Genomic DNA, 26,286 nt, shown 5'->3' on the forward strand with positions numbered 1-26,286 from the left:
ATTTTGACTTCCTTTGATCATTCAGACTTTATTTCATTCTCAGCGAGAACAGGTGTTCAATTTGAATCTTCCGTTCATCAAGATCCAATGTGTGATTGAAGTGTTCCCTTAATTTTTTTGAGCAGTGTATATAGACACATGGAAAAAAATGTTCACTTCTGTTAAAGTGAAAAAAATACAATAGTCACAGAAACAAATTGAAACTGACAAAAATTATTTTTTAATAAAAATCTACTATCAATTAGATAAAATCAGAAATTGCTTTTGAATTGTGGATCAACAGAAAATAAAAAACTAATGAAGCTGTCCTGGACAAAAATGATAATACTCTTAACTAAATATTCCATTGCACAATCTTTTGAGACCGTCACTGCAAACAATTTCAGTAACTCTCAATGAAACTTTTGCACCTGTCCACAGTTGTTTTGACCTACTCCTTGTGAGAAAACTGCCCCAGCTGTCTCAAGTTTGAAGGGTGCCTTCTCCAGGCTGCATATTTCAGCTCATTCCATAAATGTTCAATTGGATTTACTGTAGATCATTGCTCACAGAAGTCATCTTCAGCAGAGTCCAATGCTTTGCTCTTAGGGCCCCGACACACATAGCGACTCACCAGTGATCCCGACAACGATATGAACTTGTCAGGATCGCTGGTGTGTCGCTACATGATCGCTGGTGAGCTGGGTGGGCGCGTCGCTGTGTACCTTAGTTACCAGCGCGCTGTTGCAGGGAGCTGGTAACCAAGGTAAACAGCGGGTTTCTAAGCGCCGTGCCACGCGGCACTTAGAAACCCGCTGTTTACCTTGGTTACCAGCTCCCTGCACCAGCGCACTGGTAACTAAGGTACACAGAGGTTTTCTAAGCGCCGCGCGGAGCTTAGAAACCCGCTGTTTACCTTGGTTACCAGCTCCTGCTCGCTGGTCGTTGCTCTCCCGCCGGCCAGCGGGAGACCAACGACCCAAAAAAAAGTCCAGAGCTTTCAAGAATGATCAGCGATACCCGACAGGGGGTCGGTTGCTGATACCTGTCACACACAGCGATCTCGCTGGTGAGATCGCTGTTGCGTCACAAAACTTGTGACTCAGCAGCGATCTTGCTAGCGAGATTGCTGTGTGTGACTGGGGCTTTAGTCATTCTTTGTTGTTTTAAACTATGTTTTGGGAGGAGGAGCAATGATCTGTGAGTCAGGCAAAGCATTCTGACACTTAACAGTAGAAGCACATTTTGCTCCAGAATGCCTTGATGGTCTTGAGATTTTTTTTGTGCCCTGCACAGATTCAAATCTTTCTCTGCCAGATGCAGCAAAGCAGCCAGAAACATAACCCATCCTCTTCCATGTTTCACACTATGTACAATTTTCTTTTCATTGTATGTTTTATTTTTATAAATATAGAGCTGATGTAACTTTCAATAAATCTCCAGTTTTGCCTAATTTGTCCAAAGGACATTCTCCCAGAAGCTCTGTTGCTTGGCAATATACATTTTGGCAAATTTAAGTCTTGCATTTTTATTATTTGTTGTTGACAGATGTTTTCTCCCGTGTCATCTTCCGTCTAGTCCACTTTGGCCAAGACAGCAACAGATCGTGCAATCTGACACTGATGTACCTTTACTTTAGAGTTCACCTCTTATCTCTTTGCAATTTGTTCTGGTCTCCTTCTTACCATACATATTATCTGATACTTCATTTATTGTCAACTTTCCTCTTGAAACTACCTCCAGGGAGGCTGGCTACAGACCCTTAGACCTTAAACTTCTGAATAATATGTGGAACTGTAGTAACAGGAACATCAAGCTGTTTGGAGATGATCTCATAGCCTTTACCTTTAACATGTACAGTGTGTCTATAATTTTATTTCTAATCTCCTGAGACAACTCTCTCCCTAGCTCTCTAATCAAATTATTGTGAAGGATTATTATCATCTGTTTTGTGTGGTGTCTTACAAGCATATAAAAAAATTCAGTTTTGTAAAATGTAAATTATTATTATTATGGCGCTTTACATGTGAGAAGGAGAAATATAGACAAGTACAATAAACATGTGTAACACAAGAGACACACAAGTACAGAAGGAGAGAGGACCCTGCCCGCGAGGGCTCACAGTCTACAGGGAAGGTTGAGGATACACTAGGAGAGGGTAGATCTGGTTGTGCGATGGTTTAGTTGACTGAGGATCATTGCAGGCTGGAGGCTTGTTGGAACAGGTGGGTCTTCAGGTTCATCTTGAAGGTTTCCGTTGTTGGTGAGAGTCTGATGTGTTGGAGTAGAGAGTTCCAGAGTATGGGGGAAGCATGGGAGAAGTCTTGTATGCGGTTGTGGGAAGAAGAGATAAGGGGGAGTAGAGAAGGAGATCTTGAGAGGATCGAAGGTTGTGTGTAGGTAGGTACCAGGAGACCATGTCACGGATGTATGGAGGAGACAGGTTGTGGATGGCTTTCTATGTAATGTTTAGGGTTTTGAACTGGAGCCTCTGGGCAATAGGAAGCCAGTGAAGGGTCTGGCATAGGGGGGAGGCTGGGGAATAGCGAGGAGACAGGTGGATTAGTCGGGCAGCAGCGTGTAGGATGGACTGGAGTGGTGCCAGAGGGGAGGCCAGAGAGTAGGAGGTTGCAGTAGTCGAGGCGGGAGATGATAAGGGCGTGCACCAGTGTTTTTGTGGTTTCATGATTTTTTCATGTATTTATAGACACATCTACTACTAAACCTCAAACTCTGATTGGTAAATTCATATACAGATTAATGACTAACAGGTCCAATTTTAGGAATAAGCAGAGGATATAAATTTTTCTATATTTTTTACAAAATGTTGTTTTTCCACTAAGCTATTTTCACATAAAGTGATACATGACAGACTTGAAAAATGTGACTGTGTCATTAATCCTTTGGTGACTTTACCATGCAATTACGTATAGCATGAATGAAGAGGGCTTACGAACTGAGCCTACTCCCAACAGTGCAGGTTCCAGCTTGTGTTATACAGCCGGTGCTCAACAGTAACTTCCGTAATTGTACCTAACTCCAATCGCGGCAGTTTACCTCACAGATACCGCTGTCAAGAAAGAGGTTTCAAAGTGGGGAGGGGCATCCCTTTTGTCACCTCACTCATATAATGTAATTGTTGGTGGGGAAAGGCAATAGTGTTGTCACATTTATTTATTTTTATTTTGGGTTAAGGCATATTGTATGTGAATCGTCCTATGAAGAGAGCACAGGATGCTGTTTTTGCATATAACACATTTTTAGTAATTAAAGCAAAGAAAATACTTTGGAGACAAATGGGATGGAGATACGAAGATATTTTGTTTGGAGAAGAGACAAGAGTACACCTCTAGCAACGTATTATTGAATGTAAAGTGTAGATATATATTTTGGATATTACTTTTAAATTATATTTGCCTACTTTTTGAGAAACAATATAAACAAGAAAGATGACATGCAAACACAAAATGTATTAACTGCTGTTTGTTTTTTATTTTTTAACAGATGCAAGTTGGTGTCATACAGGCAACTGAACTACCTGCATTGGACATGGGAGGAACTTCGGATCCTTATGTAAAAGTCTTCTTTTTACCAGATAAGAAGAAGAAGTATGAGACTAAAGTACATCGCAAGACACTTAATCCAATTTTCAATGAGACTTTCAATTTTAAGGTAAATCAACCATTTTCTGTTATGTATTATAGCTAAAAAGAAAAACTGCCAGGTGTGAAATTCATATGTGAAATCAATGTTAAGATAATAGCATTGCTATCTATAGTAATAAAATGGGTAAGAAGGAATATAATGTATACACTGATGAGAATTAAACTAATAAGTAGAGATGAGCGGATTGACTCGCATGACTAATCCAGAGCAACGTCAGTGGTTCTTGGTTGCTAGGCGAGGACCCTCAAATTTCTTACCTTCCCACATCCCCAGTGTGGCATTTGATTTGTAAAGGCTTGCTAAGCATCATGAAGAACGCAATGTCATCAAGGTAGGCTGTGGCATACTTTTTATGCAGAGCCAACATCCGATCCTTAGCCCTCTGGAAGGTAGCTGGGGCCCTCTGCAGTCCGAGGGCATTCTGGTGTACTGGAAACACCCATCAGGTGTTGAGAAGGCCGTCTTCTCCTTGGCACTCTGGGACATGGAAATCTGCCAGTAGCCTTTCGTCAGGTCAAGATTTGTAATGTACTTCACGGGTCCAAGTCTCTCAATGAGTTCGTCAATGTGGGGCATTGGATACGCATCAAAACTGGACACCTCGTTCAGCCTGTGTTAGTCATCACAAAGCCACCACTCTCCGTCGGGCTTCGGCACAAGGACAATGGGACTCAACCTCCACTTTTTGACTCCTCTATCACCCCAAGATCTAGCATTCTCTTAATCTTATTTGATATTATCTCCTGACGTGCTTCGGGAATTCTATGGGGCTTGAAGTTTACCCTTACATGCAGCTCTATTAACACATCATTCCCCACCACCAGTGTACGCCCTGGGAACTCCGAGAATAGGTCACGGTTCCGCTGCAGCAGTTCCCAACACTGTTGCTTCCAGGTCACCGTTAAGAGTCTCTGCAATTGTGACCTCCTCCACTATGGCTTCGGGACGAGCTCCCAGGCAAATAGCTTGCAGCGATTCTCGATCTCAGTGTGGCTTGAGCAAGTTCACATGATACACTTGGTGTGGATTCGTTTGACCGGGCTGGTGTACCTTGTAATTCACCTCACCCAATTTTTCCACCACCTCAAATGGGCCTTGCCAGTTGACTAAGAACTTGCTCTCCACCATGGGAATAAGCACTAGCATTCAGTCCCAGGGAAGGAACTGCCTCCGCCTTGCTGATCGGCTATATACCCTTGCTTGTGCTTCCTGTGCCTGGAGAAGATGCTCCCTTATGATAGGCATTATTTTCACCATCCTCTCCTGCAACTGGGTGACATGCTCTATGATGCTCCAGTGTGGCATGACCTCGGCTTCCCTGGTTTCCTTGGCGATGTCCAGGTGCTCTTGTGAATGTCGACCTACAGGAACTTGAACGGCTAGAAGCCAGTGGAGGCTTGCTGAACTCCTCTGATGGAGAAGAGCAGAAACAGAAGCAGATAGTCCTTGTCTCAACCATCCTTCTCCATGACCTTCTTGAGCATGGCCTTTAAGGTCTTATTAAAGCGCTCTACAAGGCCATCAGTCTGTGGATGGTAAACTGATGTTCACAGCTGGGCAATCTAGAGGACTCTGCACAGCTCTCTCATCACTTTGCTCATGAAGGGGGTTCCCTGGTCCATCAAAATCTCCTTTGGCAGGCCTTTTCTATCAAAAATATGGACAAGCTCCCGGGCAATACTTTTGGCCAAAGAGTTCCTTTGTGGCATCGCTTCAGGGTACCGGGTCACATAGTCCATGACCACTAGAATGTCCTGATGCCCCCATGCAGACTTAACTAGGGAACCCACTTGGTCCATGTCAATTCTCTCAAAGTGGACCTCAATTACAGGTAACAGGACTAAGGGACTTCAGAAGTGAGAAGAGGGAGCGGTTAACTAGCAGGTGGGGCAGGACCTACAGTAGTTTAGGATCTCCTGGCGACATCCTGGCCAATAGAACTTCCGCATTACTCTCTCCTAAGTTATCGCTACCCCCAGAAGTCCCCTCAAAACATGTGAATGGGCCATGTCTAAAACCCTCTGCTTGTAGGGCCGGCCCTGTAACCAACAACTACTCCACTTTCTCACCTCCCCTCAGTTTGGTGACCTGATACAATAAATCACCATGGACTGCAAAGTGTGGGAACCTGGCATCAGCCCCCGACTCTTGAGCAACCCTATTACATACAGTACATTAACATTATCAAATGCCCTCTTTAAGGTAAGGTCCCTAAGTTGGGCAGTCCAAAAGTTCTCTTTGGGCACTTCTAACTCAGGGAAGTTGGGGTCCTCTGTCACTGTCTCATCCCCCTCTCCAGCATGGAAACCTAGGGGAAACTCCTCCATCTTTGATTTTGATGGAGTCTCTTCCCGAGGGATCTGGCTTCTGTCCGAGATACTCTGTACAGCCCTTTTTCCACAAGTTCTATAATAATGAAAAATCCCTCCCCAGTATGACAGGATGTATTAAGTCTTTTACCATCCCAACTTTATGGGACTTAGTATCACAGTCTGTTCCCATGGATACCCTGGCCACAGGGTAGTCCATGGCATCTCCGTGTATGCAGTGGGCACCCACAACCTTATCAGGGATCAATTGGTGGAGTAATGTAGCACTGATTAAGGTCACTAGACTTCCAGAGTCCAAGAATCAGTATCCGATTGAAGGACAAGGTACATGCCTGCGGCCCCTTGCCTGGTTGACAGTCCACACTGCAGGTCGGTGTAATAGCAGCCACGCCTGTCTAGCTTGCAGTCCATTGATTGAGGGGACATATGACACCAGGCGGCTACGTGTCCAGGATTGTGAAATCGACAACAGACAGCGTCCTTAATAATAACCTTAGAGGAGCCCTCAGCGGGATTGGCATGTTCCCCATTTGCGGATCTAAATGCTCTCCGCGGTGAGCACACCTCCCTTTGGGTATCCCAGTACGGGGAAGTTGCAATGTCTGGTCCGAGGGATTTCTCCACTACCTGATATCTCTTTACTAGGCTAACCAGGTTGTCAAAATTCCGTGGGTCACCCTTGGTAATCCAGGTTTGTATTGGCCTGAAAAGGGAGTGGATGAACCTGTCCATCACCACTCACTCGACCATCAGGGCAGGAGTGGAAGTCTCTGGCTGCAACCACTTTGGGACTAGATGCAACAAGTCGACGATCTGCGAGCGAGGGGGTTTGTCACCAGCATACACCCAGCAGTGAACTCACTGAGCTCTAACGGACGTAGTTACTCCCAGGCATGCCAAGATTTCAGTCTTTAGTTTGGCGTATTCTTTGGCATCCTGGAGTGCTAAGTCATAATACAGCTTTTAGTGTGCTCCCGACAAATACGGCGTCAGCACCATTTCAAAAACAGTCAGAAAAGTCTCCACATCATCCCCCAGGGTCATCTTTTGCATGACTCATCTTACTGCTTTCCAGAGGTACGAGTCATCACCTGGAGTGGGGGAAAGGACTGCCAGCCTCCCACAAACGGCCTCTGCAAGGAGTTCCATCTGCCACATTAGCGCCTCCTGTTGCTGTCTCTGCTGTTGGTGCTGCTGTTGAAGTTGCTGTGCCAACAGTTTGTTAGTTTCCTGTTGAGCCAGCTGCTGTTGTTGACTTGCCAGTTGTTGTTGCTGTTGGACTTGGATCAGATGCTTGACAAGCTCCTCTATGCTGCCGGACGTCTTGTGTAGGATGGCGGATTTTACCCGGGATATGCAATTCGTCTACAGCCACTATGCACGTTTCTGAATCGTTGCCCGCATTAAAAATACCAACTGTGAGGGGGTGACTCACTTGACTGCTTGCAAAGGTAGACACAGGAACGCTTCTTGTGTAAATCACCTGGTTTATTGTACTACAGCATAAACCATGGCAGGGTTTAACAAAATAAACATGGCCTTTCTGGCAAAATGTCAAAGCAAAAGATAAAATATAGCAAAAGTCCTTGTGTTGGCTGGACACACCTGCAGAGGACACTACAAGACTTCAGCTCAACCTGGAGCCACCATCTGGAGACTTTCCTCTCCAAACGTACAACACAGAGAAAAAAAATCAGTGGCTGAACATTTAACTCCCCAGTCACACCCTTGAGGTGGAGATATGGCGAGTAGGTGTCCCGCCCATCTCTCACCTACTCACCAAAAAAATCCAGTCCCTTATCATGGCTGGTTAACCCCTTTAGCACATAGTATGCTTGAGAGAAAGTTATGGGTTTTAGATCATGGAAGAAAGCAATCTCCATGACACATATCCCCCCTCACTTACAGTGTCAGTCATCCTTTCACAGTACACTTAGAAACAGATTATTTATCAGTAGTATTTTATAAACAGTTCCAGATGTCTTTCTTTAAAGCAATCTGGCATCAGGTTTTCTCTACCACATCTGAGAGCAGCATGATATAGGGGCAGAAAACCTGACTATAGTGTTGTATCACTTACGGGGATGGGTATTATATTTTTTTCTAAAATCACTATTATTTCTGCTGCAGATCTACCAGTTCTATGAATGCTCAGCTCTTTATAACCCCACCCACACCACTGATTGGTACCCTTCTTTTTACACTGTGCATAGACAGAAAGCTGCTAATCAGTAGTAGGGGTAGTGTTATACAGAGCTCATGAATATAAAGGACTACATGGCATCAGCTTTACTAGTCCTGTAGAGATCATCTCCTGCTGATAAAACAGTAACTTTATGAAAACTACAGCGAGCAACCAAGTAAGTAACACATCACTGAAATCAAGGTATCTGTTTCTACAATATGCTGTTCTCAAATTAAATGGAAAAAAACTGATTCTCTTAAAGTTTATTATTTATATCATGTTACGTACGGAGAAAAGTGTATAATTATTAAAACAAAAATAACTCCAAGAACACAAAACATACATCAAAAGAAGATATTGTCTTACAGGGAATCAACCCTCCTAAGTCGTCTATATAAGCATGTACCGTAGGTCATAGGAAGCCACCATGCAAACCTTTAGACTCCAGCAAGTTGCAGCAAGGCTTGTCCTAAGAAAGTCGGAGGATTGTCTGCTCTTGTAAAGGGGGAGTAAGAGCATGGGTACAGGTACTAGTAAAGGGATTAAGTTATTAGGTAAACAGGCAGGGAACTCTGCCACAAAGGCCTGGTTCATTGATCGGTATGTTCCTGGAGCTGAAGTATATCACATCGCAGATTGTATTGATAGATTACCCTGATAGTCCCCGCAAAGGACCCAGCAGTCATGGTGCATATTGGCACCAATGATAAAGTTAGAGGTAGGTGGACTGACATTAAAAAATGATTTCAGGTGTTAAGGCAGTAGCTTAAACGGATTGTACAGGTTTTTTCATTAAAGTCTTTAACTTTATGTGACTGCAAACTTTGCGATTCCTCACATCGCGCACAGCACATGCTGTGGTGATTCTCCAGTGCCAGAGGCAAGAACGAGTGGTCATGTTACCTCCAAGTATGCAATATACATACTTCCCACCACATTCTGACTATATGTGCGCGGCCTAGCTCAATATGAGTGAATTGAGCAAGGCCATACATGTCTGGTCGGGATATGGCCAGAATTATAGATATTGCACACTGGCACTCGTATGACCTTTTGGTCTCACCGCCAGCACCAGAGAGTCCTGACAGCTCTTGTTGTGTGTGCTGTGAGGGTTACAGCATCTGCAGTCATTTAAAGTAACTGCAGATATTTATAATCAACCTGGATAACTCTTTTAAAGCAAAAACTTCAAAGGAGAACGTCATTTTCACTATATTATTGTTAATTCTTAAAGCACTGTTAAACCCATGGTGCTGTATATTAGAAGGCGTTATATACAAAATACAAATATAAACTACAATGAATAAACTAATAATGACAGACTGGTAGAGAGGGGGCGAGGACCCAGCCCTCACAGGCTGACATGTTGGAGGGGACAGAACGTGGGGATTTGGAGTGGGGGTAGAAAGGTGGCAGCAGGGATATTGCAGGCTGTAGGATTTCCTGAAGAGATGAACTTTTCACATTTAACTTGAACTTTATTTCACCTTAGATTCCATATCAAGAGCTTGGAGGAAAGACCCTATGTATGTCCATATATGACTTTGATCGATTTTCTAAACACGACATCATTGGAGAGGTGAAGGTCGCGATGAATACTGTAGACCTTGGGCAGCCAATAGAAGAATGGAGAGACTTGCAGAGCGCAGAAAAGGAAGAGGTGTGTTACATTAACAATTAACACAATTAATAGTGAATGTCTACATTAGAGTGGCACAGTGTTTGGTAGCCCCAAACATTTTATCCCATGCGCCAGTTCCACCAGTGCCTTCAGAATCAATACCCCTGCAGAAGTTAGTTGTGACACTCAAGAAGGTCAGACATCCAATCAGGAACCTATGCTTCATTGTCAAAGTAATAGTTACATGTTTCAAAGGGCGCAGACAGATGGCTGTATAACAAGTACGGCGATGGCAATGCTTGGACAGGCCCATGACTCTTCTGACCCGAGTGTGACAGCAATTTCAAAAATGTTGAAGCCACATAAGGTATTTTTGAAAGATCTCTACCTCAAAATAATTTGCTTTTACTTATTTACCCCCAGCCAGAGAAACTTGGAGATATCTGTATTTCCCTACGATATGTTCCAACTGCTGGAAAACTGACTGTCTGCATTCTAGAAGCCAAAAATCTGAAAAAGATGGATGTCGGGGGATTGTCAGGTGAGATTATTTCCGTGCTCCATTGTTGCTGTTTTTTTTTTTTACATTGGTAAATCGGTATCACTATAGGCCTCAGTTATAAAAGCTAGTACATAAGTAGAAAAGTTATTCATAGTGAGCAATCAGGAAAAAGTACAACTGTCATTTATACTGTACAGAAGGTTAGAAATAGAAACAACAATCTATTTAAGAATGTGTCTAATCTCAATTCTGTTAGCAGCAATTATTGTGGATTCAACTCCGAATCCACATCGATAATCACATAGTTGACTTACATGATAAGAAAGTCAGGTGTAGCAACATCTGATAGAAAATCAGAAGTATTGTAGGCATGCTGTTATTAATCTCAACTGTGCAATCTCTGGCTTTTGAACTCTAACATTAAGGTCTCTTTCACACCAGCATATACAGTGGGGCAAAAAAGTATTTAGTCAGTCAGCAATAGTGCAAGTTCCACCACTTAAAAAGATGAGAGGCGTCTGTAATTTACATCATAGGTAGACCTCAACTATGGGAGACAAACTGAGAAAAAAAAATCCAGAAAATCACATTGTCTGCTTTTTTTTCATTTTATTTGCATATTATGGTGGAAAATAAGTATTTGGTCAGAAACAAAATTTCATCTCAATACTTTGTGATATATCCTTTGTTGGCAATGACAGAGGTCAAACGTTTTCTGTAAGTCTTCACAAGGTTGCCACACACTGTTGTTGGTATGTTGGCCCATTCCTCCATGCAGATCTCCTCTAGAGCAGTGATGTTTTGGGCTTTTCGCTTGGCAACACGGACTTTCAACTCCCTCCAAAGGTTTTCTATAGGGTTGAGATTTGGAGACTGGCTAGGCCACTCCAGGACCTTGAAATGCTTCTTACGAAGCCACTCCTTCGTTGCCCTGGCGGTGTGCTTTGGATCATTGTCATGTTGAAAGACCCAGCCATGTTTCATCTTCAATGCCCTTGCTGATGGAAGGAGGTTTGCACTCAAAATCTCACGATACATGGCCCCATTCATTCTTTCATGTACCCGGATCAGTCGTCCTGGCCCCTTTGCAGAGAAACAGCCCCAAAGCATGATGTTTCCACCACCATGCTTTACAGTAGGTATGGTGTTTGATGGATGCAACTCAGTATTCTTTTTCCTCGAAACACGACAAGTTGTGTTTCTACCAAACAGTTCCAGTTTGGTTTCATCAGACCATAGGACATTCTCCCAAAACTCCTCTGGATCATCCAAATGCTCTCTAGCAAACTTCAGACGGGCCCGGACATGTACAGGCTTAAGCAGTGGGACACGTCTGGCACTGCAGGATCTGAGTCTATGGTGGCGTAGTGTGTTACTTATGGTAGGCCTTGTTACATTGGTCCCAGCTCTCTGCAGTTCATTCACTAGGTCCCCCCGCGTGGTTCTGGGATTTTTGCTCACCGTTCTTGTGATCATTCTGACCCCACGGGGTGGGATTTTGCGTGGAGCACCAGATCGAGGGAGATTATCAGTGGTCTTGTATGTCTTCCATTTTCTAATTATTGCTCCCACAGTTGATTTCTTCACTCCAAGCTGGTTGGCTATTGCAGATTCAGTCTTCCCAGCCTGGTGCAGGGCTACAATTTTGTTTCTGGTGTCCTTTGACAGCTCTTTGGTCTTCACCATAGTGGAGTTTGGAGTCAGACTGTTTGAGGGTGTGCACAGGTGTCTTTTTATACTGATAACAAGTTTAAACAGGTGCCATTACTACAGGTAATGAGTGGAGGAAAGAGGAGACTCTTAAAGAAGAAGTTACAGGTCTGTGAGAGCCAGAAATCTTGATTGCTTGTTTCTGACCAAATACTTATTTTCCACCATAATATGCAAATAAAATGAAAAAAAAACAGACAATGTGATTTTCTGGATTTTTTTTTCTCAGTTTGTCTCCCATAGTTGAGGTCTACCTATGATGTAAATTACAGACGCCTCTCATCTTTTTAGGTGGTGGAACTTGCACTATTGCTGACTGACTAAATACTTTTTTGCCCCACTGTACATGAGACGAGTGTTAGCCATTGTTTTGTTGGATGCCACTCTGACCCATGTTATTCAATGGAGCAGTGCTGATGCCCAATTTTTTTCACTGACAGAATCTGCCAAACGACAGAATGTAAACGTCCAATGTTGCAATGAAACATCTTAATAAGTTGCAATATTTTTCCGCAATTCAGTAGTAGCTCCATAATATTGTGACTAATTAAGGTATTTTACTTCAGAATTCTGGTCCCTAAAAGATTAAATCCATATACAGTAAAGAGGTGTTGCAGGCATAGCAACATATGAATGAAAAAGAAAAGTTCAGCTAACTCACCACAAGGTGCACTGATCACACGATCTGTGTGTAATAAAGGGACAACAAAGAAAAATCCAGCTCCCACGATCCAAATAAAAGAATGCATGGCTTTATTGAATAATCCACCAAAAATATGAACAAGAAGGAGAGTGTAGATATGCTCCTCAGCGCTATGTGACAAACATATCCATGATGAGCATCTTACTTAGTGCTCCATGATGGGTTTGTACATCATGCCGATTGTGTGGTTTACTTTCTGTACCGATATGATCAACTGTAGGGGCGCAACTGATATACTGTACAAAGCTTGCCTCCTGCTGTAGTGACAGCGGCATATGACAGGTTTGATACTCGGAAAGCGTTCCATTTGTCAACCCACCAGCACTCCCCATATGGCAACTGGACGCTTGACAAGGATGTCTAGGTCTGCCATACGCTATATCCAATCAGCTTTCACTAGAGGAGGGGACTGATAGCCAAATTGGCAGTCAAACAATGACAGGATACTGTAACACACAGTACTATTGGTAGTGCTGGGTAGAGTTGGTTTGAATTAATTTGCACGACTAGGTCCAGCAGTAAGGTCAATAATCCGTTGGACAGGAGCCATCAGAATCTATACTTACCTGTTGGCATCTGAGGTTCTTTTTTTCATTAGCTGGTGTCTGCAGATAAGAGGTGGCTCTCATAAATCCTGTCCAGCAGCCAGAAATTACTCATCAGGCCGATGGACTTTGTCATGTGAATCAGTTAGCAAATTTACAAATCCAAATTTTACAGACCCATTGAGCTATGAAGGGACTTTGAGAAGGGACCTATATATAGTGGTACCATTTTAAAAACCCTTCTTGTGCTTCACAGATACTAAGGAAAAGTGGGTTGAAGCATGAAAAATTATTTTTTTTTTCACTAAAATATTGAAATTTTTAATTTTCATAAGGGATAATAGGAGAAAATTGACCCTAAAATGTATTAGGCTCCTGAACATGGTATTATCTTATATGTTGTCAAAAACTGCTGTTTGGGCGCATGACAGGGCTCAGAAGGGAAGAAGGTACCGTACTATCTGGTATTTGGAGAGTAAATTTTGCTGGAAAAGATTGCAGATACCATGTCTCATTTGCAGAATCCCAGAGGTATGAAAACAGATAAAATCCCAAGTGACCCAATTTTGGAAACTAAACCCCTCAATGAATTAAACTAAGGGTGTGCTGAGCATTTTGAACCTTCACAGAAGCTTCACAGAATTATACAATACAATTATACAATTTTATACAATAAAATGTTATTTTAACCCCAAGTTTATAATTTTTTGTAATTTTTACAAGGGTTAATAGGAGAAAATGGACCCCATACTTTCTTACTCAATTTCTCCAAAAAGTGGCCATATTCCATTTGTCGTCAAAAACTTCTGTTTGGGCGCACAGCAGGGATCAAAAGGGAAGAAGTGACATTTGGTACTTGTAAATTTGGTTGGAATAGATTGCAAACACCATGTCTTATTTGCAAAACCCCAAAACAGCAGAAACCCCCACAAGTGGACCCATTTTGGAAACTAGACCCATCAGGAACTCATTTAGGGGTGTGTTGAGTATTTTAAACCCATAGGTGATTCAGTGCTGTTTTAGCCTCAAATTTGTAATTTTCCAATGGAAAATAGGAGAAAATGGACTTCATAATTTGTTACACAATTCTCCCAAATGCAATTATACCACATACTGTATGTGATCAAAAACTGATGTTTGATCACATGGCATTGCTCAAAAAGGAAAGCGCACTATGCGGTTTTTGAAGCTTAAAATTGGGTGTAATAGATTGTGAATGCCATGTCACATTTACAGACCACCTGACATACTAAAAGAGCAAATACACTTACAAGTGATCCAATTTTTGAAACGAGACCACTGAAGAAATTCATCTAGGGGATTATTGAACATTTTTAACCTACAGGTGATTCACAATGTAAATTTGGATACCATGTTAGATTTGCAGAGCTCTTGAGGTAACAAAAAGCAGAAACACCAACAAGTTTTGCAAACTAAACCACATAAGGAATTCATCTATTGGTGTTTTGAGCATTTAAGGAAATCACAGAACTTTATATGTCTTGGCCTCGAAATGAAAAACTTAGCGTTTTTCCACTAAAATTTTACTGTAGCCTCAAAGTTTTAATTCACACAAGGGGTAATAGGAGAAAATGGACAGGACAGTTTGTTATGCATTTTTACTGAATGTGGCAATAACCTACAGTTGAAACTAGAAGTTTACATACACTATATAAAAAGACACATAGGCATGTTTTTTCGATATCTGACATGAAATCAGAATAAACTTTTCTTGTTTTAGGTCAATTAGGATTACCATAATTTTTATTTGCCAAATGCCAGAATAATGAGAGAGAGAATGTTTTATGATATTTTCGAACGCTGTAGCATTTTTAGCCCTAGTAATGGAAGATGGATCTTTGACCTTTTTTGTACCATTTCAGAGCCCCTAAGGTGCCAGAACAGCAGATAAACCCCAAAAGTGATCTCATTGTAGAAATTGCAATGAATTCACGGGTGTTTTTACTTTCTAACATCCATGCTATGCTTTATTCTGGTGAACTGCAAATCTGCCAGTTTAGTGCCCATACTTTGTGCCCCCATTTATTGTAGTGCCCCCATATATTGTAGCACCCCCATATATTTTAGCACCCCCTTACTTTGTGCCCAGTTTGTGCTTCTGGAGACACATGCCCGGTAAATTGGTTTGTGCTCGCTCCCCACAATAATGCCAAACATGTTGCTGCTTACTGCGGTTTAGGCACAGCGGGGCTCAGATGGAGGACGCATTTGGATTTTGGAGCGCAGCTATCACTATATTTTATATTTGAGGGGATGGGAGCCATGGAACATGTCCAGAGCCTTTGTTGTCCTAGTAATGTGGGGGCTGGTTTTGACAGGATAAGTTAGAGGTTTTATTGCTAACATTTTGGGGTTCATAATCTCTTAATGATCACTTCCAGTATAGGAGTGGAATCACATTCTTGCGTTCTATGTTGCTCACGCACATCAAAGTTTCTCGGTTAATTCCACAAAAATGTAATTCACATGAGACCCCCTACGGAACCACTCACTATAGTGAGGGAGATGGAGCCACTTTGCACTCTGTTTGGCATCTGTTCCTGTGGTAGCCATCTTTTGAGGCGAGCACAGAACTGTTGTCAACCACACTTGCGTGCTTAAAAGATGAGACACCAGCAAAACAGAGATCAGATGGACTCCAGAGTGACTCCACCTGCCTCATTATACTGAGTAGTTCCATTGGGGGTTTTGCCTAAATTGCAGTTTTGGGGATTTTCATGGAAACCCCAACATTAGCGCTCAGCAGAGAGCACAGGATAAATGTAAACCATGCCTTGTTCTGATTTTTGGGAGGTAGAATGAACAAATAACAGTACAAGAATAGTCCATATTTTTATTTTTCTGGGTTCACTGTGTGATAAGTAATAAGACGTCTTTATTCCTAAAATCATTGCAATTACAGCGATACAAATGTATGCTTTTGTTTTAATGTTTTACTAATATCATATGCTAAAAATGCCTGTTTATTTAAAATTGTTTTTTCGTTGCCATATTCTGAGAGCTATCACTTTTGTATTTTTTTTTTGTGAACAGAGCTATGTGAGGGCTTATTTTTTCCACAACGAGTTGAAGATTTTTTAACACCATTTTGGGATATACGGTATAAGAGTTTTTGATCGCTTTTTTATTCAGATTTTTTCAGATATAGAATGAACATAAAACAGCAATACAGTTATTGTTTTTATCTTTTATTTTTGCGCAGTTCACCATGCATTAATAGTGGTAAGACTGATTTGTTCTCTGGTCTGTACGATTTTAATGATCTTAAGAAAAGAAGCTTTTCAGTTCCAGCTGCGTAAAAACTTGTAGTCTTCTTTATTAAATCACATTAAAATAGACATATAGTACACACTCTCCATGAGAAATTGCCTGACCAACAGGTAGAGGCAACGCGTTTCGATCAATGTGATCTTTGTCCAAGCCTTGTACTTGGCTTTGACAAAGATCACATTGATCAAAACGCAGTCTGTAACTGTGGTTCAGGCAATTTCTCATGGAGAGCATGTACTATATGTCTATTTTAATGTGATTTAATGAAGAAGACTACAAGTTTTTACGCAGCTGGAACTGAAAAGCTTCTTTTCTTATGGTTGATCCTGATGTCTGTCTTTACGGAGTTCCGAGGTTCTGCGGTGGTTACTGGTGAGCTGACATTTCTTTTTCTTGATTCACGATTTTAATGATACCAAATGTATATCTTTTTTTCATGATTTGCTACTTTTAGTCACTAAAAACAATATTTAACAAAAATTAATTTGTTTTTGTATCGCTATATTCTGAAAGCTGTTACTTTTTTATTTTGCTGAATGAGCCATATTAACACCTTCTGTTTTCACCTTCATGACCGGACCAAGTTTTACAATTCTGTTCAGTGTCAATTAATGTGGTAATAACTCTGGAACGCTTCAAGAGATCCCACTTATTCTGAGATGGTTCTCTCGTGACTTAGTGTACTTCATCATGGTGGTAAAATTTCTTCAATATGACTTGCGTTTATTTATGAAAAAATGGAAATTTGGCCAAATCACAAAATAGTTAAGAAATAACATTTCCCACATGTCTACTTTACCTCAGCACAATATTTGAAAAACAATTTTTTTCTATTAGGAAGTTATAAAGGCTAAAAGTTGACCATCGATTTGTTCAAAACTTCAAAAAAAGAAGTTTTCCAACAAAATTTATTTATACTAAAGGTTTACATACCCTATATAAAAAGACACATATGCATGTTTTTCTCAATATCTGACATGAAATCAGAATAAACCTTTCCTGTTTTAGGTAAATTAAGATTACCATAATTATATATTTGCCAAATGCCAGAATAATGAGAGAGAGAATGTTTAAGGCATTTTTATTACTTACTGCCAAGTCAAAAGTTTACATACACTTGTCAGGAGGAATGGGTCCAAATTCGAACCAACTATTGTGAGAAGCTTTTGGAAGGATATCCCAAACGTTTGACAGAAGTCATTCATTTTAATGGCAATGGTACCAAATACTAATGAAATGTATGTAAACTTTTGGTCAGAGGTGTATCTAGGTTTTCTGGCACCCGGGGCAAGAATTTAGTTTGCCTCCCCCCAAGCATATATGCAATTTGCACACTTATTCATGTACTGAAGAGCTCTCCCTATTGCTTTCAATGTTCAGTGAATAACTTAGAGAAGCAGGAAGAGAAGCTCGTTGTCACAGGACCATAAGTATGAAAGTCGCATAGTGTCCATGTGATGACTAATGGAACCTGCAGAGCTGAATCCTGACATCGCAGGCTTCTTAATTCTCACAATGAATGCACTGCACACTTTTTAGGGTTCTCCCTTGCCGGTGGCAAGAGTGCGCGGTGATTTGTACTTCTGGCCACATTCCAACTAGAGGTTATTGACCTCGATTAGTTCACTTTCATTGAGTGAGGCCACACATGTCTAGTCAGCACGTGACCACATGTATGTAAATCACCGGCACAAGAGAATCCTAACAGCGTGCATTGAGCACTTTGAGAATTCAGAAGTCTGCAGTCACATAGAATGACTGCAGACTCATCACATACCTGGACAACCCCTTTAATGCTCCTAACATAAATGAAAACATGAGAATTAGTCAATATCACAAATATTTACATCCAGGTACCTTATAGATGATGTCATCTCTGGAGTCATTCTCCTTTTCTTCATCTAGTCCAGACCCCATGATGAGTTTCTCATCCACAGCCATCTCTGCAGACTTCCATCTTCTCCGGTCTTCTGCAGCAAATCTCCACACGATGCCCTTAAAGATAGAAGTGTCATTATAATGCTCCTAAATAAAAATATCTGCAGTACACTGAGCCCCTGAATAAATAATTGCCCTTCACTATATTGCCTGCACAAAATATGACCCCACGCTGTCCCTCTTATGGTACATGCTCTTCACACTGACCTCTCCTTTCCAGACTGGGACCCCTTTTCACACTGTCCTCTCACATTGTGTCCTCCCTATAGGGTCCTGTTTCTATACTGTACCCTCTCATCACACTTCCCCTCCTTGGTATACTGTCCCCTTCTTGCTGTACCCTTACACTGTCCCCCATGCTATGCCTCCACTACTCAGTCTCTATTTTGTGCCCACTCACTTTTCTCCCCCATACTGTCTCCTCACACTATTCCCCTCCATCCTCATACTGTCTCTTCTCACATCCCCCCTGTTCACCATACTGTCTCCTCAAATATTTTCCCCCTCACTCTCTATACTGACTGCTCACACATACCCCTGACTCCAAATACTGTGTCTGCAAACATCCCATCACCCTCACTACCCATACTGTGTCCATATACATTTTTCCATCACTACTCATACTGTGTCCGCATACATTCCCCATTCGCTCCCCATACTGCCTGCACCCATCCCCAAACTCACCATACTGTCTACACCCATCTCCCTTACTGTTTCCTCATACATGCTCCCCATTCCTCCATACTGTTTCCTTGTCCATGCCCCCATTCCCCATACTGTTTCTTCATACATGCCCCTCATACTGTTTCCTCATACATGCCCTGCATCTCCCCCTTTGCTCTTCATTTTGTGTTCTCAAATCCCCCCACACATTAAATCCTCCATCCCCAGTCCAAACCTCCCCCCACACATTAAATCCTCCCAACATCCCTCCAACTCTCCTCCCACACATTAAATCCCTGCATCCCCACTCCAAATCTCCCCCACACATTAAATCCCCCCACCTCCACTCCAAATCTTCCCACACACATTAAATCCCCTATCCCCACTCCACATCTCCACACACATTAAATCCCCACTCCAAATCTCACCACACATTAAATCCTCAATGTCCACTCCAAATCTCCCCACACACATGAAATCCCCCATCCCCACTCCAAATCCCCCCACACATTAAATCTCCCCATCCCCATTCCAACCCCCCACACATTAAATCTTCCCATCCCCACTCCAAATCCCCACCACACATTAAATCCCCCATTCCCACTCAAAATCTCCCCACAAACATTAAATCTCACATCCCCACTCTAAATCTCCCCACACACATTAAATCCCTCATCCTCACTCCAAGTCTTCCCACACACATTAAACCCCCCATCAATATTCCAAATCCCAGAATGCACATTAAATCTCCCCATCCCCACTCCAAATCTCCCCACACACATTAAATCCCCCCATCCCCACTCCAAATTCCCCCCACACATTAAATCCCCCTTGCATGTAATATTTGGTGTCTTCAGATGATCACACTGCTGGCATTGCTCTGAACCGGCGGTCATAGCTTCAATTGTACTTGCATCTAAGACTCGAGTACAATTGTTCCCTGGAAGCTGGCACACTGTAGCTTCTCTGTGCCGGCTGTCAGCTTGACAGCCGACACAGAGAACGGCTGACTTCCAGTCCGGGGGCGACAGAATGCGGCCGCCAGGGGAGACACTGCAGTCCGCCGCATTAGGCGGCCCGACTGCGCCCCCTGCCGGCTGAGCTCGGGGCACATGCCTTGGCTGCCCCCCAGATACGCCTCTGCTTTTGACTTTGCAGTAATAAAAATACCTTAAAACATTCTCTGTCTTATTATTCTGTCATTTGGCAAATATTAATAATTATGGTAATTCTAATTGACCTAAATGGGAAAGCTTTATTCTGATTTCATGTCAGATATTGAGAAAAACATACATATGTGCCTTTTTATACAGTGAATAGTGTATGTAAACGTCTAGGTTCAACTGTACATTTTTTATTATTCTTTTCTGATAGCTCTTATAAGGTATAGCAAAGCAGGAGTATTCTTATACCTTATAGCCTGTCAGCCCCGCAGACACAAATTAGTTAGATCATGCACTGCACATAATCTAACTAACTTGCTAGCGCCTGGTGACCCAGATGTTGTCATGACGAGATTAGGTCACCATGGCAATAATCAGGACCCTGCAATGACATTGCGGGGTCTCCGATCCAAGGGCAGAGAGCCTTTCTTCCCTCTGCCTGTTCTCTTATTTCTGCAATCTGACAGATCGCAGCATTTAGGGGGTTAAAATGCTAGGAGCGGTGGTACCGCTCCTGGCACTGAGAGCCAGATGTCAGCAGTCAGTATCAGCTGACACCCTGCAGCGATCGCCAGTGCACGGCCCCCTGTGCGAGGGCGTACGCTATGACATTCTTATACTGCATCGTTTGTGAAGTCCTTCCTGATCATGACGTACCACAAATGTCGGAAAGGGGTTAAGGATTGTTTTTTTGCAGCATGATTTGGCGTTTTTATTTACATATAATTTTTTCTTACATATAACTTTTTGATTGCTTTTTATTCTAGTTTTTGTGCGTCAGTATGATGAAAAAGCAACATTTTGGCATGTTTTTTGTTAATTTATTTACTATATTTGCTATGTGGAATAATTAGTGGAGCCGTTTTATAGTTTTCTAGATACAGTAATACCAATTATATGTTTCGTATTTTGTTTATTTTTGTTTTAATGCAAACACTGCGCTTTTAGTGATAAAACTGATTTTAGAGATTTTCGTGAACTTTTTGTGTGTGTTTATAATTTTTTTACTTAAATAATTCAATTGTTTTTTATTTTTTAACTGAGTCCCACTGCGGGATAGTAATATTTTTTTCCTTTGATAGCTGGTCTCATGCATTACAGTACTTGTGTACTGCAATGCATGAGACATGTCAGTTTCTCACGGACTCTGCCTGTTATACCCTACTTGGAGCTGGGCCTAACAGAACACCGTACCCTGAGGTCATGGTAAATGAAATTGGTGAAAAACTAATAAGCAAGCAATAGGAAAATTATCTGCACGCTTTCACAACAGAGATACTGCAGATTCAGAACGAAATCAAACACAGGAAACCACTAGCAAGACTACTATAGAATGAGAATGGCCAGTAAGAAAAACTGCTCTTGTATTTTTAACACCTGACAGAGGGGGAGGAATATTGAACTATAATGTATACTGTATACCCATAGCTCAGCAGAAGGTCTAATATGTTAAAAATATCTTTAAAAAATACACTTTGTTTTTCTAATTCAATTTTAGATCCATATGTTAAAATTCACCTCATGCAAAATGGGAAGCGACTCAAAAAGAAGAAAACTACAGTGAAAAAGAAGACACTGAATCCGTACTTCAACGAATCCTTCAGTTTTGAGATTCCATTTGAACAAATGAAGGTATACTAACATTTTTTTTTATAAATAAGTATAATAAAGGTTGTCAGGGTGTATTTTAATGTATGTATACAATATTGGTAACATGGAAATGATGGTAATGCCCTCATCTTTTCCATCCATCTACGAGATTTTTTTTTTTTTTAAGTGCAGATTTTTTAGATTATTCCACCAGGTCTTACCTTAGCCTAATGCCTCGTTCACACAGCTTTGTTTGGTATGACACCACAAAAGGGCTCTTATGGTGCATGGGGTCTTTACTATTCATCTAGGTGCCTCTAGGTTACACCCTAGAAACTAAAAAATTGCTACAATCATGTGCAACTTTTTTTACTCCATTTTTCAGGTGAAAACATTTTGATGAATTGCCACCAAAGAGTTTTTTTCTACCAAATATAGCAGTAAAAAATATTGTGGCATTCTCTATTATTTTTCATGTCATAAAAAGTAAAAGGCAGAAATACTGGCACTGCTAACATACCCACCAGGAATTAATTCAGGCAAACATAGCTAGCGGATTGCCAGATAAAGTGGTACTCCACTTGTGATAAAGCAGTACAAAATTGTCAGCAAAGGCATCACTTTATTGTGGTCATCACATGAGGAGACATAAAAAGGAAAGCGACAACAATGCTACTTTTGGCTAATGCCACTCTCATTCAGTTTTTTATTCTGTTTTTGCTCACAGTTATTTTTCATGTAACAGACGTACATGACAGACCTGACAGCATACATTTATAAAAACAAAACTTTCCAATTTTTTTTCACAGCTGCCCCACATATCCCCTTCTCTTCTCATTTCCCCACTCATTTGAGGTAGCTGGGACTTCTTCTGATTATGTTGCAGTGATGTTTATCCCTCTCGACAATTTCTTGTTCCTCTGTCTGGATTGACCAAATAAGATTTCGAGAATTCTCAGCATCAATCTTGTATTTTCTTGACTGTCTGATCCTTTGCCGGAGACAAATGCTTGTGGTTACTGAACACATGGGAGACATGCCAGATGGTGTCTTTTTTACCAGTTTTCATTTTAAGAGCGGAATCAAGACTAGACATCTACAAGTGATAAATTAAATTAGAAAATCCCGAAGGATAATACATCATAGAAACTAAGTTACAAACTTTCCTTGTAGCACACAAACATGACCATATCATGTCAGCAAGATATCACACATACAGGTGCTTTTCACTCAATTAGAATATCACCAAAAAGTTAATTTATTTCAGTTCTTCAATACAAATAGTGAAACTCATATATTATATAGAGTCATTACAAACAGAGTGATCTATTTCGTGTTTATTTCTGTTAATGTTTATGATTATGACTTACAGCCAATGAAAACCCAAAAGTCATTATCTCAGTAAATTAGAATACTTTATAACATCGGTTTGAAAAATGATTTTAAAATCCGAAATGTTGGCCTACTGAAATCATCAATTTGCATCAATTACTGCATCAATTTGGCGTGGCTTGGAGGCGATTAGCCTGTGTCACTGCTCAGGTGTTATGGAAGCCCAGGTTGCTTTGATAGCAGCCTTCAACTCATCTGCATTGTTGGGTCTGGTGTCTCTCATCTTCCTCCTGACAATAGATTCTCTATGAGGTTAAGGTCAGGCGAGTTTGCTGGCCAATCAAGCCCAGTGATACTGTTGTTTTTAAACCAGGTATTGGTAGTTTTGGCAGTGTGGACATGTGCCAGGTCCTGCTGGAGAATGAAATTTCCATCTCCAAAAAGCTTGCCAGCAGACAGAAGCATGAAGTGCTCTAAAATTTACTGGTAGATGACTGTGCTGACTTTGGTCTGATAAAACACAGTGGACCTACATCAGCAGATGATATAGCTCCCCAAACCATCACTGATTGTGGAAACTTCACACTAGATCTCAAGCAGCTTGGAGCTTGGATTGTGTGCCTCTCCACTCTTCCTCCAGACCCTGGGACCTTGATTTCCAAATGAAATGCAAAATTTACTTTCATCTAAAAACAACACCTTCGACCATTGAGCAACAGTTCATTTCTTTTTCTCCTTGTGGAGTGTGTCAATGACTGCTTTCTGGACATCTGTCAAGTCAGCAGTCTTCCCCATGATTGTGGAGCCTAACAGACTAATGCTTAGGAAGCCTTTGCAGTTGGTTTTGTTAACTATTCTAATTTACTGAGATAATGACTTCTGGGTTTTCATTGGCTGTAAGCCATAATCATCAACATTAACAGAAATAAACACTTGAAATAGATCGCTCTGTAATGGCTCTATATAATATATGAGTTTCAATTTTTGTATTGAAGAACTGAAATAAATGAACTTTTTGATGATATTCTAATTTTGTGAGAAGCAACTCTATTCTAGAGAACAGTTGTAAAGAGTTGATGGCAAATCAAAATAAAGAAAAATTATCTTACAAGCACATCTACAGAGTTAATACGTGAGATTTATATTAATAAACCGTACCTCCAAAGAGCAAAATAGTAGAAATAGTAGTAATTTTCCCTTCAGCCAATTAGGCGTATACCACAGAACTTCAGAGTTTTGATAGGCCAGAGAGGAAAACGCAAAATCCAACATAAGTTCTGTGGTGTACCCCCTGTTGGATAAAGGGAAAATTTGCACCAACGTAGGAGCACATAAGAAAAGGAAAAATTGTTCCATAATTAGTGAAAGGTTCTTTTTAAGGAATTATAATATACATGTTCAACCCCTGGCAAAAATTGTGGAATCACCGGCCTTGGAGGTTGTTCATTCAGTTTTTTAATTTTATAGAAAAAAAGCAGATCACAGACATGGCACAAAACTAAAGTCATTTCAAATGACAACTTTCTGGCTTTAAGAAACACTAAAAGAAACCAAGAACAAAAAATGTGGTAGTCAGTAATGGTTACTTTTTTAAACCAAGCACAGGGGAAAAATTATGGAATCACTCAATTCTGAGGAAAAACTTATGGAATCACCCTGTAAATTTTCATTCCGAAAACTAAAACCTGCATCAAATTAGATCTGCTTGTTAAAATTTATACAAAGCCAACGGCGCTAAGCGCACAAAATTGGTACAGAGCAGCAAGTAATAGGACAAAAACCACTCAGTTTGTCCAAAAGGGAAATAAGCATGAAAATGTATAAAAAAACTTGCGCTGGAGAATGTACCTAAATTCAGTGCATGAAATCTGTAATCACACAGACATAGACAGTACCAGAGCAAAGCAAGGGGTGAATTACATTTAGAAGTTCTCAAGTGGAATAAAAACAGTAGTCCTGGAGAGAGTTCCTTGTAAGCGAAATGAATAAAAGGTCCTTTCTATTTGCTGTCAGTAATCGCTGGTGTCCCAGATAAGCAAGAGCAGAATCTCCATGAAGGACGCTGTCCCGGCCGGTGACTAGCGTCTACTTAAAAATTTCCAGCGGCTGTCTGTGTCTGTAGTACAAAAACTTGGCACTCAAAAGAAAAATTGATTTGACAGTTCCTTTATTGTAAAAGGCATCCAGTTAAATATACTTCTTTTACTTCTTTAAACGTTTTCGGTCATACAATTGACCTTCATCAGAAACAGAATTTTTTCACAGTTGGTTTTAACTAGAATGAGTTTACAAGAAGACAAGACAGTATGGTTAGTGAACAAATAAGTATATAACAAATATCTGAGCAACAGGATGCTGATAATGACCGTATGAACATCATGTAAAGTTTAGACAAAAGGTCGATGACTAGATAAATACTGAAATAGCGAATCCTGAGACAAGGTTCAAGTGAGCTTAGTGAAACTCCACAGGTTCCATGGGCAGTGATAGAGAGTCCGTGCTGTGATGGTATGTAAGGAACATATGTAAAAGACGTGCCCTAGGAGGTTGAAAACAAACAACAAGTGTGACACTGGTAAATGAAGGATACAGTGAGATTCGTGGTCAGCTGGTGCTACTGGATGTGCAATACCACATGAAAAGTAATAGCCGACTGGAATGAGTGCCAAGACAGGTACCTGAGAGGAACTGTAATGGAAAATTCCATATATTATTATTAAAGAACCGCTGTCATAAGTAGGCACTATTCAGTACTGGAAAAAAGAGAAAGAACAAGACGGTGAGTGACTATGGCACATAAACATAAACATATTGGGCGATGTTATGTGAATGAGGAAGGAGAAAAAAATCCAAAACAGTCAATTAATACCTGGATATATTCATTAATAATGTGGAGAAACAGACGTCTGGGAAGCAGCAGCTACTGAGGATGAAAGGACACTGAGGATGATAAAAAAAAAAAAAAAAGAGTATAAATGTGTGTACTGAGATAGGCTGAGGATATGCACGCAATGTGAACTGAATTACCCATTCATGTAGGAAATCACCAGACCCACGGGTTTGACACC

General features: G+C 41.0%; 1 protein-coding gene across 1 annotated transcript in view; it reads left to right on the forward strand.

The window, feature by feature from the left end:
* The window catches only part of SYT2 (synaptotagmin 2), a 224,737-nt gene that overhangs the window by 184,323 nt on the left and 14,128 nt on the right, over positions 1-26,286 (forward strand). Inside the window, exons 6-9 of the mRNA XM_073561058.1 lie at positions 3,484-3,651; positions 9,653-9,820; positions 10,205-10,322; positions 21,795-21,928. Coding sequence (XP_073417159.1) covers positions 3,484-3,651; positions 9,653-9,820; positions 10,205-10,322; positions 21,795-21,928 — 588 coding nt within the window. The remainder of the gene's footprint in view (positions 1-3,483; positions 3,652-9,652; positions 9,821-10,204; positions 10,323-21,794; positions 21,929-26,286) is intronic.

The sequence above is a fragment of the Dendrobates tinctorius genome, unplaced genomic scaffold (assembly GCF_039654945.1).
Source record: "Dendrobates tinctorius isolate UK_male_01 unplaced genomic scaffold, ASM3965494v1 ptg000312l, whole genome shotgun sequence".
Taxonomy (NCBI): domain Eukaryota; kingdom Metazoa; phylum Chordata; class Amphibia; order Anura; family Dendrobatidae; genus Dendrobates; species Dendrobates tinctorius.